General features: G+C 33.3%; 1 protein-coding gene across 2 annotated transcripts in view; it reads right to left on the bottom strand.

The window, feature by feature from the left end:
• Positions 1–931: 931 nt before the first annotated feature.
• LOC118202355 (uncharacterized) overlaps positions 932–20,118 on the bottom strand; it is a 39,024-nt gene continuing 19,837 nt past the window's right edge. Inside the window, exon 3 of one of the 2 annotated variants that reach the window (XM_085826775.1) lies at positions 932–1,279. In XM_085826775.1, coding sequence (XP_085682901.1) covers positions 1,255–1,279 — 25 coding nt within the window. In that variant the 3' untranslated portion in view covers positions 932–1,254. Of the gene's footprint in view, positions 1,280–5,137; positions 5,390–20,118 lie in introns of those variants that run through there. The other variant, XM_085826766.1, reaches the window with a different exon arrangement.

The following is a 20,118-nucleotide window of genomic DNA, read 5'->3' on the forward strand; positions in this document are numbered from 1 at the left end:
TGGTTTCCGAAGAACATGATATTTAATAAAAAGGTAGCACACAAAATGTTTAAAAAAACGTCCATTTGGACGTAATTTAAGATCTGAAACCTTTCAGGTTATTTTTTCCAAATTTTAAATTCTATTTCTCTCCAGTAGAGAACTTTGGGAGTCTAATTGATGAAGGAACTTGTGCAAAACATTCACAAGCACAACACTGATAAACATGTAAAATAATCAGGGACTTCGAAAGTAAGCAATCGCGTACATTTGCATAAGTTGGAATATTGTATTTAAGTTGGCCATTTCTTTTTCTCTCATCTGCCAACATTTTGTATTAGCTCCTACAAGTTCATAAGTTTCTTCATTATCATTTTCTTCACAAAAACCAAGAAATGGTTAAAGACCGAATAAAACAAAACACCCCAACAATAAAAAAAGGAGGAATCAAATAAATTATGTTTTTAAATAAGAGAAAGTATAAGAAAAGCATACCATATTCAGCAAGCAACAACAAAATTTTGGAAAAATTTTCAAGGTACGTAGGCTACTCTGAAATTTTTGAAATATGCGCAGACGATATCTGGCAGAAAAATATTGACAGTTTTGAAAATGTGAACTATTTTAGCCTAGCAGGCAATTTTTTATTGGCCAATTGTAAGTACTTTAGCATAGAAATAAATTTTAGGTTGAAGAAAAAATGCAGTTGACTCGAGAATGTTATCGCACTATGATTTTAATGCTTTTTGTTCCCTAAATTTCACCGAGATTTTAATTTCTAATATAAATTTTTTTCTAAATGTCATTGATCTTCTTTGTCACAGAGCAAACATTCTAAAATTTTCCATTTTTCAATACTTCAATATAATTTTCTAAGGATATTATTTTGTCCTTCACATTATCAATGTATTTTTGTTCATCTTTATACTTACAGCATTCAGGAAAATTTCCATAGTGTTTTGTGAATTTTATTTTAGAATTATTCACATTTTATTTATTATTGTTCATCGTCCATAAAATGAATTTTCTTTGAACTTAATACATGTAGTATTTCAAAAAGCTGTCTGCATTAGTTTTCTTTTCTCTTGTCTCCGATTTCTGTGGTGTTATTTTTTTTACTGTACACAGTAAATTTACTTTCTGCACAGCATTGGATTTTAGTGGTTTCTTTTTTGACAATCCAAGCAAATGATTCTTCATGTCATTTTAATAATCACTGCATAAAAAATTTTCGCTTCAAATTCTTGCATTCTTCACATTAATACAAACCTGTCTTTAACAATGATGTATCCATTCCTTCCTGAAAAGCAAATTGTCCTTTCAAAAAGCATGAAATACAATATCCCTCCTTTCTTATTTCTGTAAGTGTTATGGCATATTGCTACAAGCACAAGAAGCCATGTTACATAAACAATATTTTACAATTTAAGAATTTAAAAGAAAAAATAACTAAAACTAGATATATATATGTTACGGTGAAACACCGAAATCTGGAGAATGTCGACTTTCACTGGTGAATGTCAACATTCACATAGTCGCTTGGTGTATGTCCGAAATATTTTCCAAATACTTTTATTTCTGACTTACACCGGTAAATGTCGACATTGAACATGTTCTAATGGTGAATGTTGAACATATAAGAATACAGTCAAAAGTCGTTAATCCGGACTCGTCGGGACTTCGGCGATTCTGGATTATCGATTTTTCCGGATTATAGATCATCAGTTTAAATCTCGTAAGATGGCAGGCAGAAATTTTAAAATTAAAAATATGAAACCGTAATTTATGAAATAAAGAAGAATTATAATCTAAAGGGTATCAAAATTTACAAAAAAAAAAAAAAAGCTTAATATTTATTTGTTTACTTTATTAAACATTTCTTTCAATGTAAGTTGTATAAGTTGCTTCGTTTTATGTGATAATACTTTCTCTTTAATTCTATAAACAGACATGATTTCTTGTTCAGTTACAAAGTTCCGCTGTTCATGTCCCGTTAATTGCTGTGCCGAGAATACCGACTAACTTGTCAATCGAAATTTTTTTGTTTTCACTAACCTCTCTGTCACATTCTTCATGTCTTTATCCATCTTTTTGCAGCAATTCCACTTTTTGTTTGATGGACATCAAAACATACTTTCGTTTTGTACGATCCTTTGGGGAGCTCCAGAATCGGAAATTCTATTTGACATAATCAAAAGTTCAAGCTTACTTTTATAAAATTGCTCTTACAGTCTGCAAAAAATAATAAGCCGGATCCAATTCGAAGATCATCAACATTAACTGAAATAGATAATTTTACCTTATACCGTCCGTTATACATAAAACGCGCATGCGTTTTATGTATAACGGACCGTTAAGTATGTTAAGTAACGGACCGTTAAGTCCGTTATACATAAAACTTAACGGTATAACGGACCGTTAAGTTTTATGTATAACGGACCGTTTTATGTATAACGGAACGTATAAGGTCCGTTATACATAAAACGCGCATGCGCATATGCGTAAACGCATATGCGCATGTGTCAACGCGGCTTGGCGCATGTCTCATGCACAGAAAGATTTTAGCTTTGAGGTCCGGATTATGGGTGTCCGAATTAACGACTTTTGACTGTATTATATTTTCTTCTCCGTAATTCAGTCACGAAACAACGCACTTGAGACTTAAAATAAGAACTTAAAACACACAATACATTTAAAATGAGAAAGGAATATAATAGAAGTTAAAAACTTATTAAATTATGTGATTCAAATCTTATTTATTGCAACAACTTAAACTATTATGACGTGTCTTTTCGACCTACACCAGAGCATATCTGTGATTGTCGACATACACCGGTGAGGGTCCGAATGTACAAGAATGTAATGCAATATTCGATCTTTCAACGACGTATTTGGTGAATGTTGACATTCTCCAATTTCGGTCTTTCACGGTAACATATATGTATATATTTTTAGCCCAAAGGGGCTATTAATTTCATTTTAAATATCGGTTTACTTTTCAAATTGTTGCCACTAGATATTATCGCCTTGTAAAAGAAATTAAATAATGAAGAATCTGCATAAATGTAATGTATGTATGTTTCTCGCATTGTGATAAAACGAGTACTTAAAGTCATTAAATTTTGGATAACGTAATCCTCCATCAAATATGGGCATCTGGAAGCCCTAATTTGGAATTATCGATTTCATAATTTGCAACACTTTAACAAATTTTTTATTAACAAACTTAACGATTTCAAAGTGAGCAATGGCAACACTGCACAGAAAGAAAAAATATCTCCAGCGCACGAGACTATGTATCGGAAATTCTAAAGATACGGTCATTTTAAAATTATTTTGCGATATTGCTTTTGAATTGAATTTTATGGTTTAAGTGCGAAGAACATATAATATTTAAAAAATAAAGGTAACACACAAAACGTTAAAAAATGCTCTTTTGGGCGTAATATAAAATCTGAAAGCTTTCATGTTTTTCCTTTTTTTATTTTTAGGCCAAATGCCATGAGACCAGAAGGGCTATTGATTTCGTTTCGTCATTTTGCATTCAGTCATTTTCTGCATTGTTTTTCAAACTGTTGCCACCAAACATTATCGCCCTGCGTTTATTTAAAGAAATTAAATAATGAAGAATCTGCAAAAATGTATGCATGTATGTTTCTCGCACTGTGATAAAACCGGAACTTACAGCCATTAAATTTTAAATAATGGAATCCTCCACCGAGCATGGTCATCTCAAAGCCCTAATTTGGAATTATCGATTTCATAATTTGCAACACTTTAATGAATTTTTGATTAACAAACTGAAAGATTTCAAAGCGAGCAATGGCAACTCTGTATAGAAGGGGAAAAAAAAACTATCTCCAGTGTGCGAGATTGTGTATCGGAAATTCTACAGACACGCTCATTTTAAAATTATTTTGCGATATTGCTGTTGAATTTAATTTTATGGTTTAAGTGTGAAGAATATGATATTTAAAAAATAAGAAACGTTAAAAAATGCCCCTTCGGGCGTAATATAAAATCTGAAAGCTTTCAGGTTTTCCTTTTTTTATTTTTAGTTCAAAGGCAATTAGATCAGAAGGGATATTAATTTCGTTTTGGCATTTTGCATTGATAATTTTAGAAGTCTAAATCACTTTTCAAACTGTTGCCACCAAATATTATCGCCCTGAATTATATTTAAAGAAATTAAATAATGAAGAATCTGCATAAATGTAAATATGTTTCAATTTTAATAACGTATGTCTCCACCCAAATATGGGCTTCTGGAAGCCCAAATTTGGAATTTGTTTTATTATCTATTTCATATTTTGTAAAGCATTTATGAGTTTTTGATTAAGAAACTCAATCATTCCAAAGCAAGCGATGGCAACACTGTACTGAACAAAAAAATTATCTCCAGCGTGCGAGACTTTGTATCGGAAATTCTAAAGATGTACTCTTTTTAAATTATTTTGTGATATTGCTGTTAAACTGAATTTTATGGTTTAAGTGCGAAGAATATGATTTAATAAATATAACACAGAACGTTAAAAAAAGCTCCTTTCAGCATCTTTTTTTTTAATATTTACAGTATTGGAAAATAAATACATGTGATAAAAATTAACTTGGGATATCCAAGCATATTGCCTCGCATCAGAACAAAACTACAGCTTTAAAAATGTACGAAATCAGAGCTGATTCAACGCAGTGACATCTGCTTTCCTTATTAGGATTGTGCTGGCAAGGAGTCACTCAAAGGAATGAACTAGCCTTCGTTGTGTATAAATATATGTATCTTGCAATACTGTTTCTACAAAAATAACCATTTAAAATATATTTTTAGGACAAGTACTTAAAATAAAATAAAATAAAAATGTTTGTATCTTTGTTTTCTTTTAAACAGCCAAAATGCTGCACTTAGTTTATGGCCTTAATTAATCATATTTCTAAACATACTGTAAAAAATCCCCTTGAAAATATTATTTTGTATATTTAAATAGCAACACAAGTTTAATAATGCAGTTTATGTTAATGAAAATATTCATGAAAAATTTTTTTTTGTTTCTTATATTCGTTTCACTGACATAGTTTTTGTTTTGGGGAAGATTTTACTGAGTTTTTCTATGCATTATATAAATAATACTGCCTTTTTTTATGTTGCATCGTAAAAAACAAATTAAATTAAAATTCTTTATTTCAATTTTGTTACTGATATAAAAATAAAAAATTTAAATGGGGCGAAGGTAATTACATAATTGCCTCATTTTTAATATCTCATTGTGAAAAATATGCTTCAAAGTCGTGAAACAATTTTTATCTTAATTTCTTCGTACTGAGATTTTTCTCAAGATTTTGACGTTCCTTTATATTTAATGATAATTCTTTGAAATCTTTCTGAAGCTTTCCTCTTGGGCTTTCAATGGGAAATCTAGAAGTTAAAAACAAAAATATTAGAAGACGAGGGAATGTTAATTTAAAATATGTAAATACGAAACATAGAGTATCATATAAAGTAGACATTATCCTCTAAATTATTTTTAAAATACATCTACAATGAATGTTTGATGTTTTTTTTCCTCATCATGAGTTTCTTTGTAAAAAAAATTAGATTTTTTAATAAAGAAAAGGGTATTGCTTAAATAATTGTGGCAGCTGAAAATGATGCAAACAGTTTTACTTTAAATGATGGAGAAATCTCGTTCTTAAGTCAAATTTGTAAAAAACCATTATTTTTAAATGTTAGTTCCTTTCTTTAAAGCTTAATTACTCTTCTTTAATGTAAGTATAAAATTTCCTTTACTTCTGTTACAAAATTTGAAAGATTTCTTAAAATCATCATTAAAATTATAAGAACTGAAATATATTTAATTTTACTGTAAATTTTGTTGTGTAATGTATAAACCTAATTCATCTGATTAACATAAGAATTCAATCCTCAACCTCCAAAAGAGGAATGAGGAAAGAGATCTTTTATAAACAGCAGTTCTCAACTTTTTTTTATGCCATGCACCCCTTTCACCATTTATAGAGGATCATTCCCCCACCACCACCTTTCCAAAATTTGAAAAGTACATATATAGATTTATTCAAATTTAGATTATTTTTAACATACTTTATAAACTATAAAATCTATAGAAAATACTGATAAATATAAAAATTTGAATAAAAAAGTTTTTTACATTATAAAATCATTAATAAACTAAAGTACTTAACCGTTAACTAAAAGGGTGACTGCATTATCCCTATGGGGAAAATTCTACATGGTTGAGAACCCATGCTTTTTTAAATGACCATTCTTCATAAATACAAGACTCGTATATTGAAGCTCTTTCTGAACTTAAAGCCATCTTTATTTCATTCTAAGCCATGAAACAATTAAATATAAAATAATCTATTTCATACAGAGTTATTTTGAAAGGAAATGCGAGATTTTGTTCACATTTAAAATATGTAATGCCCTTATTTCTAAAGAATAAAATGAATTAATCATATTCCAAAAAGCAAAAAATATAGAGAGAAATAGCAGTTGACAAGTGTTGCCAACTATTACTACCACACTAATTTCTGTGCGGAAATTCGTTCCCATCTAATGCATATATGTATTTCTGTCCCCAAAGAATTTAGAAAAAACTATATTTTTTACAATTAAAATAACTATTTGAAGTTATGATTAATATTATTCATTAAACATTATTCTGCATGCCTACACATTACTGAGTAAACCAAGTGACTCTTAACCCAAACGGGCATGACTGTCTTGGTATGTGTCAACTTATAACTCACTTGGTGTATGTTAGTTTATTACAAAAATTTTGCTTTCTTACTTTCTTTAATGATATAAAAATCACCATAATGAATAGAAGTTTATGATAACAGAGCCTAAAATTAGTACTTTTACATAGTTACATTTATAAATACAGGTCTTCATGAGCAGATCCAAAAGGCTGTACAACTCAAGGGTTAATATGTATAATGTGAAGGTATAAACACAGCTGCAACTAACTGAAAATACATCCTCAGGAAGTATAAATGTATTACTTAAAAATCAAATTTATAAGAGTAATTTGGAGAAATTAAAAGTAGCATAAAAATGCTACACAACTAAATTTTTTAAGAGGTTAAAAGGAAATAGATGAAGAGGGAGTTTATCTTTAGATTGAACTTTATATTTAGTCAGAAATCAAATTAATAAAATTTTTTGGAAATTCTTTATCTACTTTATATTGTTTTATATATTCTTTATCTGTTACTGAACTTTATATTTAGTCAGAAATCAAATAAATATGAATTTTTTAGAAATTCTTTACCTGTTTTATATTTTTTATATATTCTTTATATGTTATTGAACTTTATATTTAGTCAGAAATCAAAATAATATGAATTCCTTATCTGTTATATACACGTACCCACTACCTCAGCCAGAAGATTGGGTTAGATTGTGTAATTACAATTAAAGAATGGGAGGGCCAAGAATACGGGCCTAATATAGAAACATAGTGAATTTGCTAATAGGATAATCATCTGAGTTTTTCAGTGATTAATCCCATTTCTATCTGGCATAAAACAAATTGTGTTTGCCAAAAAAAAATTGATTAAAAACCTTGTTTAGGAGTAATTACACACACCCCAAAAAAATCAGTTGCGAAATTGAATATGTTTAATATTTATCAGTTTTTTGCTAACATTCATAAATTGTAATATTCAATAATTTGTAAATGGCAACATTTTAATATTTAGTAACTTGTAATTGGCAACACTTTGGATACAGATATGAAAACAGAACAATGCTGGTATTGCAGTTCTCTGTAAATATACATTCTATGATTACAGTACAAAGTCCATAATCCGGACTCGTCGGGACTTCGGCGATTCCGGATGAGGGGTTTTTCCAAATTATAGATCATCAATTTAAATCTGGTATGATGGCATGCAGAAATTATACAATTAAAACTATGAAATAGTAATTTATGAAATAAAGAACAATTATGATCTAAAGGGTATCAAAATTTACAAAAAAAAAGCTTAATATTTATTTGTTTGCTTTATTAAACATTTCTTTCAATGTAAGTTGTTTAAGATGCTTCCACAAAAAATTCAAAAAGCTCCTTTTTCTTGTGTCATATATAGTGGACTTTCCAATGCCATACTTCTCGCATAATTTTGAGACGGATAGGCCTTTATCCATTTTTTGCAGCAATTCCACTTTTTGTTTAATGGACATCGAAGCATGCTTTCACTTTGTAGATCCTTTGGCAGCTCCAGAATTGGAAACTCTTTTTGACATAATCGAAAGTTCAAGCTTAATTTTTATAAAATTGTTCTAACAGTCTGCAAAAAATAATAAGTCGGATCCAATTAGAAGATTAAGGAACAGCGCAATCTGCAACACTAACTGAAATGCCTTAGATAATTTTAGCCTAGCTTATACTGTCCGTTATACATTAAACGCACATGCGTAGACGCATTATGCGTTTACGCATGCACATAAAGTTTGTAGCTTTGAGGTCCGGATTTGTACTGTATAAATAAATAGTTTCTAAAACTAAAAGTGCACCCTCATTATTCTATATGGTGTCAGGAGTATTTTACTTTCAAAATGGAAAGTTTAAAACAATGTCAATGTAATGAAATTTGATGGAAATCTTGCTTCAAGTTGGCAAAGATGGCCGCAATCGTTCGAAATATATGAAGTAGCTAGTCGATTACAGATTGAAGAAGAGAAGGTAAGAGTTAATACTTTTCTCCATGTAATAGGAATTCGTGGTTTTGAAATATGTAATACATTTCCTATAGAAGAGGGTCAAGAAATTGATTTAAGTGAAATTAAGACAAAATTTTGGGAATATTGCATTCTTAAGAAAAACATTACATATGAAAGACATTTATTCTTTACTAGAAATCAAACTATGTCAAAAACCATAGATAAATATGTAACTGACCTTCAAAAAAAGCTAGAACATGAGAGTTTGCACAATTAACAAATAGTTTAATGAAGGATAAAATTGTTTGCGGTATTAAAGATGATGTAGTGAGAGCAAGATTGTTACATGAAACAGAATTAACATTAGAAAAAGCTCTTAATATATACAGATCTGCTGAAATAAGTGCACATGAAATGAAAATCATAAAAGATGAGGAAACTGTTGTAAACTTAGTAAAAAAGGAACTCAGTAAACATAATAAGAATACCTACAAAGAGGTAAATACCGAGAAACAACAGACAAATCTTTGTTCTAAATGTGGAACATCTCATGGGTATCAAAAGTGTCCAGCATATGGAAAAATCTGTCATAAGTGTAAAAAGGCAATTCATTTCGCAAATCAGTGTGAAAGCTATATAATAAAAAATGAAGCAGTCAGGGTAAACAAAAAAGATAGGCAAATTAAATTAATAAATCATGAATGTGAGGAAGAATTAGAATTTTATGTTGGCATATTAAACCTTAATTCAGATAACAAGGAAGAGAAATGGAGTGTTGACGTTAATGTAAATAAAAGTAAACTAAATTTGCAGTTAGATACTGGAGCAATGTGCAATGTTGTTTCTAAAAGCAAAGTGAAATTGCTAAATGTTCTGATACAGAAGTCTGAAATTAAAAGATTAGTTACATTCTCTAGGAATAAAATGGATAATTTAGGGAAAGTAGTACTTAACTGCCAGTATGGAAAAAATAATTATGTTGTAGAATTCCAAGTTATTGACAAAGAAGTACCTTCTATATTAGGATTAAAATCATGATTGCAACTAGGTTTGATTCAAAAAGTAATGTCTGTTTACACTGAAGACTTACTGGAGGAATACAAAGATGAATTTGAAGGCTTAGGTTGTTTGAGTGGAAAATATAAAATCCAATTAAAACAAGATGCAACACCAGTAATTCATCCTCCAAGAAAAATACCCATAGCTATACGAGATGAAGTTAAAAAAGAATTACAAAGAATGGAAATTTTAAATGTTATTGAAAAAGTGAGAGAACCCAACTGAATGGGTAAATTCAATGGACACAGTTGTCAAACCTAACAAAATAGGAATATGTTTAGATCCTAGAGATATAAATAAAGCTATAAAACGAGAACATTATTCCGATGTTAAGCATTGACGAAGTTGTCACTAGAATGCCAAATGCAAAAATATTTTCTGTTTTAGATGCTAATAGTGCTTTTTGGCAAATCCAGCTTGATGAAGAAAGTAGTAATTTGCGTATATTCAATACACCTTTTGGCAGATACAAATTTAAAAGGTTACCTTTTGGCATATGTTCAGCTCCAGAAATTTGCCAAAGAAAATTAAGCCAAATAAGGTTTAGAAAGCATTGAATGTACTATAGATGATATTTTAATATGGGAATCTAATGAAAAGGAACATGAACTACGACTTAAAAAAGTACTCCAGAGAGCATGAGAAAAGAAGTTCAATAAGGCTAAATGTAAAATAAAAGTTAATCATGTGAATTATATAGGGCATGAGTTAAGTGAAAATAGACTAAAACCTGATTTTTCTAAAGTGGAAGCAATTGTTAAAATGTCAGAACCTACAGATGTGCCTTTGCTACAAAGATTTTTGGGAATGATTAATTATTTAGCCAAATTTATTCCTAACTTAATTGCACCATTAAGACAGTTATTTGAGAAAAATGTTCTCTGGCACTGGACTGAAAAACATCAAAAAGCTTTCATAACACTTAAAGAATTGGTTGCAAAAGCACCCGTATTAAAATTCTATGATGTTAATAAGGATGTAATTCTTTCAGTAGATGGAAGTTCTGAAGGATTAGGTGCTGTTTTACTACAAGAAAACCAATCAATTGCTTATGCTTCCAAAGCTCTAAGGAAAAGTCAGAAAAATTATGCTCAGATAGAAAAAGAGCTTTTAGCTATTACTTTTGAATGCTCTAAATTTCATCGATATATACTGGTTATCATAAATTAAGGAAAAATCACAAAAATGATGATTACTGAAAAAGTTACATGTAGAATTTTATGAAACGTACCCACAATATACAACACATAGTAAGGTATCAAATAACATAAAAATTAATTACCAGGCAATTATAGTAGTATAGATATTAGCACATGTATAAAATGAATAAATCAAAGGTGTCAGTTTGCTATAGGAAAAGTACCTTCAATATGGAATATTGTCACCTCTAGAAGCTATACAGCTCATACAGCGAAAAGTGATGATTTCATTTATATGCTCTATCAGTTCCATAGGAAGCGAGAGGCATTGCTCTTGCAAAGCGGTCGCAAGCGCGGCAAGGATCTGAGGGAGCGGGTTGAGAGCAGCTAGACGTCTCTCTAAAGCATCCCAAACATAATCGATAGGATTCAAGTCCGGGGATCCAGCTGGCCACTCCATGCGCATACTTGTTTCCTGTTGAAGATAATCATATACGATGTGAGCCCTGTGTGGTCTTGCTTTGTCGTCCTGTAACAGGAAAGCATCACCTATTGCCCCGGCATATGGGCGCACATAAGCATCAAGGATGTCATCTCTATAAACAAGAGCATTCACAGTTCCCCTTGGAAAAACATGTAGGTCTGTTCGTCCAACCAAAGAGATGCCACTCCAAACACAGACACTGCCTCTTCCGTATGCATCTCTTTCACGGATGTTTGATGGATGATAACGGGTTCCAGGTTCTCTACATATCAAATAACGCCTACTACCGCTTTCTAGACTAAATCTGGATTCATCCGTAAAGAGAACAGCCCAGGCGTCCAGTGGACATGTTGTCGTGCCTACTGTAAACTGTCCCTCCTATAGCATGACGTGAGTGGCATGCAAATGGCTGGTTGTCTCGCATACAGACTACCTTCGTGAAGCCTTCTATGCACAGTTGACGTTGACACGAACCTTCCAGTGGCTGCAGCAAGGAACGATCTAAGAAGAGACAGAGTAGCAGTTCCATTCCTGCGTGCACATAATGTCAAATATGGGCCATCGGCGCTCGTCGTGGCAGTTTGCCGTCCTTGATTGAATCTCCTAGATGCCGAATCTGTGGTTTGAAATCACCTCCAAAGTCTATGAATCACAGAAGGACTCGCATTAACCATCTGGCCACTTCTGTTTGACTTTATCATGCCTCTAGTGTCCTAATGGCTCTCCATTGTAGTTTTGCAGGCAAATGATGCCTGGAGGTTATTGTTACGAATTGGCTATCTCAGATTTCTGATGTCACTATCACAGTGAAATATGTGGGCTTGCTCTCAAACATGACTTTTATGCTGCTCACAGATGACGTATTCCGACTACAGCGCCACTAATTTGCATATTACAGTTTTATTCGGCTACTCTTACTTGCAGACATATTCAAATTTTACATGGTTTGGCTTATTTTTTAGGGAGTTATCGCTATTTTTGTGATTTTTCCTTAGTTCATGCTAACCGGTGTATATATGGCAAGCGTATTACAATTGAAACGGATCATCAACCATTAGAAAACATAACTAAGAAACCTCTTTTTAAAGCACCACAGCGATTGCAAAGAATGCTGTTAAATTTACAAAAATATGACCTAGATGTACGATACAAAAAGGGTAAAGACTTATTAATAGTAGACACTTTGAGTAGAGCATATTTGAATACAACAGAAGATAATAATGAAGATACAGAAATTTGTATGCTGATTCCAGCATCTGGTGACAAAATTTATGAACTGGAGAAATATAGTCAATGTTACGCTACACTGCAGTGCTTAAAGAAATATATTCTGAGAGGTTGGCCAGGAAGGAAACATCAAGTGGAACCTCAAGTCAAAGTATTTTTAGACTACAGAGATGAGTTGACAAAGGAAAATGACTTATTTTTCAAAGGAGGAAGGGTAATTATTCCTTTATCTATGCAAAAAGAGATATTAAATTTAATTGAGGTTAAATTTAATTCATTTTGGTATAGAAAAATGTAAGAAAAGTGCTAGAGATGTTTTGTTTTGGCCACTTATGAACAAGCAGATAGAAGATAAAATTTTAAAATGTCCTATATGCAATGAATACCAGAATAAAAACAAAAGAGAGCCTATGATACCACATGAAGTTCCCAATTTACCTTGGTATAAAGTTGCAACAAATTTATTTGAGATTAACAAAGATGTATACTTATTAATTGTAGATTATTATTCCAACTTTTTTTAAATCTCCAAACTACCGGATACTCGAAGTCAGACAGTAATCAGTATAGAATAAAGAGGGTGCACTTTTAGTTTTTAGAAACTATTTATTTATAATCATAGAATGTATATTTACAGAGAACTGCAATACCAGCATTGTTCTATTTTCATATCTGTATCCAAAGTGTTGCCAATTACAAGTTACTAAATATTAAAATGTTGCCATTTACAAATTATTAAATATTACAGCTTCCGTTTTTTTTAAAAAGTTTTCCGCCCTCCCAGTCTAAATACCTGGCCGGCTTTCTAATCACTCTCCCACTTCTAGTTTGGAGCCCACCAGCGGCCGAGCGGTAAAGACGCTGAACACTGGTAGTTCGGTCTGAGGTTCGAATCCCGCGAACGGGCTGGCTGCATGGGCGTTTTCGTGGTTTTCCCCATGTGTAACGTGTATACGAGCCAGTTTCCCTTAGAAAGTCCTCCACGAAAGGCATCCCTCCCTTTAGGCAGATAGCCCTCGTGTGCTTTGCCATAATTAAATACACCAAACACCAAACCCACTTCTAGTTCTTTGCTCATCCTGAACTATTTTCTCTAATGTCGTTTCTATTTCTTCTCAATACTGATCCACCTGATCTCAGTATATATGATCTAGGCATCTTATATACTTCTTCTACAACTGCTGGTTTCCAGGGATTATCTTGATATACCCTAACACAATCTCCTTCGTTTAGCGATGGTAATGTTTTTGTATGACGATTATAATACGACTTCTGCTTCGTTCTTTCCTGGCTGATTTTTTCTTTTATGTTTTTCACAAATTGAGGTTTAAGTAATTCTTCGGACGTACAAAGAATCATTCTTGTTCTACTCATAAGTCGTTGAGCTGGTGATCCTAACATCCTATGAGCTAACAATGTTAAATAAGGATCAGCATGATCTGCTTGAGCTTTCTTTAACAATTTCTTCGCCGTTTGTACTGAACGCTCTGCTAATCCGTTCGACTGTGGATGGTATGGACTGCTTGTTATATGTTTAAATTGGTATTTCTTTGCAAATTCTTCAAATTCTTTACTTGCAAACTGAGGTCCATTATCAGATATCACTAACAATAGGATAATCATTCGAGTTTTTCAGTGATTAATCCCATTTCTATCTGGTATAAAACAAATTGTGTTTGCCCAAAAAAATTGATTAAAAACTTTGTATAGGAGTAATTACACACACCCCAAAAAAATCAGTTGCAAAATTGAAAATGAATAATACAGTCAAAAGTCTTTAATCCGGACTCGTCGGGACTTCGGCGTTTCCGAATTATAGATCATCAAATTAAATCTGGTAAGATGGCATGCAGAAATTATAAAATTAAAAATATGAAACCATAATTTATGAAATAAAGAGCAATTATGATCTAAAGGGTATCAAAATTTACAAAAAAAAAACTTTATATTTGTTTACTTTATTAAACATTTCTTTCAACTCATGCATGCATAAAGCACACATTACGCATAGTCCAAATTAGTATTATTTTAATATTTATTTGTTTACTTTAGTAAATACTTCTTTCAATGTAAGTTGTTTAAGTTGCTTCGTTTTTTGTGCTAATACTTTCTCTTTAATTCTACAGACATAATTTCTTGTTCAGTTACAAAGTTCCACTGTTCAAGTCCTGTAATTGCTGTGTCGAGAATGAAGTGTGTCCGCGTCTTCCCTGTGAAAACCATAAGAACAGTTGACATCCCGTCTGAGGAATCGTCTGTAATATGCTGGAAATTTCCCATGGTTGGTACAGGCCTGGAGGAAGAGTCGGTTGCATATGAGCCTTCTAAGAGTAGGTATTGAGAAGATGTTGTAAGTAAATCTTCTTGTCTCTTCTTCCTGCCATCGTGATGACCATGTCTCTTGGAATGTTGTCTTGAGGAGACTTTTTGCAACTTCTGTGGAAAGCGGAACTTTCTTGTCAATTTCTGATTTGAGAGCTGCGTTCTTAGCTCATTCATCAGCTCATTTGTTGCCTTTCTGCCCGGGGTGTCCTTTTATCCAGTTGATCTTTAAAGCGATGGAGGAGGCTAATGTCAAGAGGATCTCTCCAAGTGCTGATGTTTTGGAGGAAAGGAATTCAGCGCATTCGGAATGCTCATCTGTCTGTGAAGATTGAAGTGTGAGCTGCTGGTTGCATACCTAACCATAGTGCTGCTTCTTTGAGAGCGAGGGACTCAGCTTGAAAGACTGAAGTGTCGTTGCTTAGACAGAATTGTGCTTGATAAATTTCTTCATTGTTCGAAAATACCTTGAATACTGCCCCTACTCGTCCTGAAATTTTTTATCTGTCAGAGAAAATCTCTCTTTCTTGTCCTGAGGGTGGTGATTTGCACCAGGGAAGGAAAACTACAGGGTATCCAGAATTCCTATTCCTCCAGAAGAACCCTATTTCAAAGCTACAGGCAAAACCAGTCATCAGAAAATAGTTAACTTCTGTGGAAGACTTAATGAAGGGATGGGAATGTCTATCAGTGACAAAAATTAGTTACAAATAGCATCACCAGAGGGCATTTTATTTTAAAACCTGTAGTAAAAATGTAAATCATTGTTGATGTCACACAGCAGCTGTTATAAAACATAGAAACATTTGAGATTTTGTTTTCAGTATGCTCGTTGCTCTCAATGACGATAAGTTTACGAGATCGCACTTTGTTAGTAAAATTCTTTTACCAAAACAGTAATTCCCCAGCAGCTGCTGTACAGAAATTCCAGAAGGGGATTTGAAGAAGTCCAATTAATGTTAAAAACCTTTGGAAAATGATAAGAAAATCTGAAGAAACAAGATTGTTTTCTGCTTGTCTTAGAAGAAGAAACCTCGTTTCTATAGAGGCAGTACAGGAGGTTGCATTGTAGGTGGTAGAGGAAACAGCTTCAAACTTTCAGGCTAGCATCAGTGTCCAGTGTGTAGTAGAGGTATTGGATAGGCCATGTTCAACTATCCATAAGATCCTGCGAAATATCTTGATATTAACCTTGCAAACTTTCATTGGTGCAGTGGTCGCTTCCACATGATTTTGATGCTCAACATCTTGTTCTCACTTCAGTTTCTTGTTTGTTGTAAGGTCCATCTTGAATGGCCTTAAAATATCCTCTGGATAGACAAAGAGCATTTTTATTTAGACGGTGGAGAATTCTCACAGCTGCTGAAATTATGAACTGGAAAATCTGTACCCTCTCTTAGATGTTCCATTGAATTCTCCAAAAGTGATGGTATGGTGTGGATTTTCTACATCATTTATCCTGGGTCCGTACGTCTTCGAAAAATTACCTTCTACAGGTCCCACGACATGCTTGATCATTAGATTCATTGTTGTAGAAGAACAAAATTTTTTCAGCTGTGCAAGCATGTCAATGCCTTGCATGCACAATCTTCATGCGAGATGCAACTCCTCCACACATTGCACAATGTGTTATGAATATTCTTAAATATTTTTTAAAAGAACATGTCACCAGACAGCAGTTTCCTAATGTGTGACCTTCCCGATCCCCTGACCTCAATCTAAGCAATTTTTTAGCTTTGAGGGCTTTTGAAAGATCTGGTAAGTCACGACAACCCAAGAACTTTACCTGATCTTTTCACACTGAGTGCTCAGCATTTCCTAGCACATACTTCAGTCAACTATGGAACATGCTATCTTGCAATTTCAGATGTAGATAAAAATTATGGCTATCATTGTAATAAAATTAGTAAAATTGTAAAGGTGTGGCTAAATGTGTAATTTATTAACACAGTGCCATCTGTGGTGGCACTATTCGTAACAATTTTTTTTCGCTCGACATTCCACCCCTTCATTTAGTTCACAGAATTTCACAATTTTCTGATGACTGGCTTTGCCTGTATGCAGCTTTGAAATAGGGATCTTTTATTCTGGAAACCATCTACACCTAAAATGCTCTTGACATAAATCGATTAAAAGTGTTTAAATTATAATTTTTTTATAAAAAGTATAAAAAACACAAAGTGATAAAATGTACCACAACACCTAGTATTATTTATTATAACATATCATAGAGTTATTTGTGGAAGAAATTTCACTGCTGATTTATCGTACAAAATACATTTGAAATGCAAGCATTTTTCCAATGAAATGGCAATAAAAACACATGACTCTGAAATATAGAACAACAAACTTGTCAAATAACTCCTGTAAATGCCAGGAGGCATTCTTAAAGGTATTATCAGTTTGAATGATTGTATGCCCGATATTATTGCCGCAAGACTCCCAAGTTTCTTCCATAATGGAAAAAACATTTTTAAAAAAATTGGCCGGAAGAAACTTGTTCCACTAAAGTGGAAGAAAACAAAAATATTCATATCTGTATTATTTTATCCATATTTTATTCACATGTAACACTGTTATATGAATAATTTTCAATTTCTGTACAATTTAAGCAGTTTTATTCAAGTGTTCGTTAATCTTTTTTGGGTTATTTTTGTACACAAATTTATATGTATTTATGCTAGTCTAGCTACAAAATATTGACCCTGATATGAATTTTTATTTATATTGTTACAAATTTTGTACATATGTAAATAATTTTAGTGAAAATATATGTAAAATTGTAGTATTTCTTTTGTGCAATGTAACATGAAAATCTAAAGAAGCGAAGCTTTGCCAGAAAAATAAGAATACAGGGGCAAGTGTCTTTAATATTGAGTAAATGGCTATCTTGCTAAATTAGGCAATGGTTTTGGCGACTAACCTTTGTCTCCAAATTTGGAGAGAAACCACCAAAAGTCACCCAAATTGGTAACATTTTGGTCGAGTTCCTGTATAACTGTAGCATGTGTCATAACTGAATAAATGTAACTGATCCTATACGCAGCTGTGAGCATATCTGGGCCTTATATGCCTTCCAGTAATTCTGAGAAGTGGAAGGTGCTAGAAATCTCTTGGCAGATGGGAGAAAACTTGATAAGACTAGGCACATCATCAATTTCTGTGTAGTAGTTTAGTTCAGCATTTAATTCGGAGTATTCAGATATCTCCATTTTAGCTTTGCTCTTTAGATGTCCTTTGCATTCCGTTGTATTTAACTGTGTTGAGAGGTCTTTCCTACGAAGCCTTTGTTATACACCTGGATGACATCGTCGGGAAGAATTTGAAGAAATTTAGAAAATATTAGGGGTGCTTCAGAAATTAAAGGAAGCCCATCTAAAATTTTAAGTTCCACAAAATGTAAATTGTTCAGACAGGAAGTGTATTATGCGAGACATTTCACCTCTGCCAAAAATGTATGTACGGATCCACGCAAAACCCCCTTCATAAACTGAGAGAGCAAGCAAAAGTTCTTGTGGCCAAAAGAATGTGAGGATGCATTTAACAAGCTGAGGGAAGCTTTAACACCTGACGTATCCTCAGCTCGACAAATCATTTATAATTGACACAAATACCAGCAATGAGAGTGTCCGTGCTGTTTTGTCCCGAGAAATATACAGTCAAGAATGTGTCGTAACATACTACAGCAAGTGCCTGTCTAAACCAGAATGGAATTACTTTGTCATCAGGAATGAGTTCTTCACCATAATTAAAACTCTAAAGCATTTTCTTTCTCTATGGCAGAAAATTCCTTCTCCACACAGATCATGTATCATTGACCTGGCTTTTAAATTTCAAGGTGGGGAACTTTCAAACTTTAAGACCAGATAGCCAGATGGGTACAGAGACTCTAGGAATATGACATCACTCTCCATCATCGGAAGCGATCACATGAAAACGCTGATGCCCTCTCCAGAAGACCCTGCCCAGAAAGCTGCCGATATTATTCCAGGGTTGAAGCAAAATATGAGCGGTTTAATCCAGTCGCATCGTATGACCCAGACCCACGGAGTGACAAAAAAGTTAGGAAAGAGTAGTTGGAAGACGTGACATTAAACCCACAATTGACTTAATACTCAGACAGAAAGCGTACTTGGCAGGACATTTTGAAATACCATCTTGTACCGGAAGTTTGAATCAGATGATGGAAAACCATTCCAATGGCAGTTCATACTTCCAAGCTCTCGGATGCCAGGCATCCTTAAAGAATTACATAGCAGTCCAACAGAAGGCCACTTTGGAATAATGAAAACTTTGCATGGAGTTTAAGAGTGCTTCTACTGGGCAGACATGCAAAAGTGGTTCCAATCATGTGATCTTAGTGCGGGTCGGAAAGGTCAAAAGTGCAGCCAGTGGTAGCTGCAAGGTCAAAATATAGGAGTGCCATTTGAGTGCATCACCTTTGATATCTTAGGACCATTGCTGATGACAACAAATACATCCTCGTTGTCAGTTATTACTTCACCAAAAGGCCTGAAGCATATCCTATCCCTGATCAACAGGCTGTCATAGTTGCAGAAGTAATGATAAAATACTGGATTTTCAGGTATGGAGAGCATCTTCAGTTGCATTTTCAATCAAGAAAGGAATTTTATTTCAGCTGTAATTAAACAACTCTGCAAACTATTTGGCACTGCCAAAAACCAAATGACACCTTTACATCCCCAGTCAGACAGCATGGTAGAGGGATTTAATTGAACCATTTTTAACCTCATGCTGGTGGTTTCCAGAAACCAAAAGGACTGGGACCAGAAATTACCCCTGTTCTTACAGGCCTATCACAGTGCTGTCCACGAGACTACCAGGTATTACCCATCCCATATACTCTTCGGTTGTGACCTTCATCTGCCTTGCGATCTGTTGCTTGATTAGCCTCTGAATGCACTTTCATTACCTGAGGATTACATTCAAGATCTCCAGGCATGGTTTGAAGCACAGTTGTGCACGAGAGTAAGTCAACTTGGCAACGAAGAAGATGAAGACCTGATACAACATGAGAGCTACAGGACATTGATTCAACACAAGTGACTATGTGTAATATGGAAAAGGTATAACATGAAAATCTAAAGAAGTGAAGCTTTGCCGGAAAAATAAAAATACATGGGCAAGTCCATTTAACATTGAGTAAATGGCTATCTTTCTAAAGTGGCAAGATATCACCAAGATAGCAATGGTTTGGCACCTAA

This window comes from Stegodyphus dumicola, chromosome 1 (genome assembly GCF_044657685.1).
Source record: "Stegodyphus dumicola isolate Sdum_Otavi_A_Nest chromosome 1, ASM4465768v1".
Lineage (NCBI taxonomy): Eukaryota > Metazoa > Arthropoda > Arachnida > Araneae > Eresidae > Stegodyphus > Stegodyphus dumicola.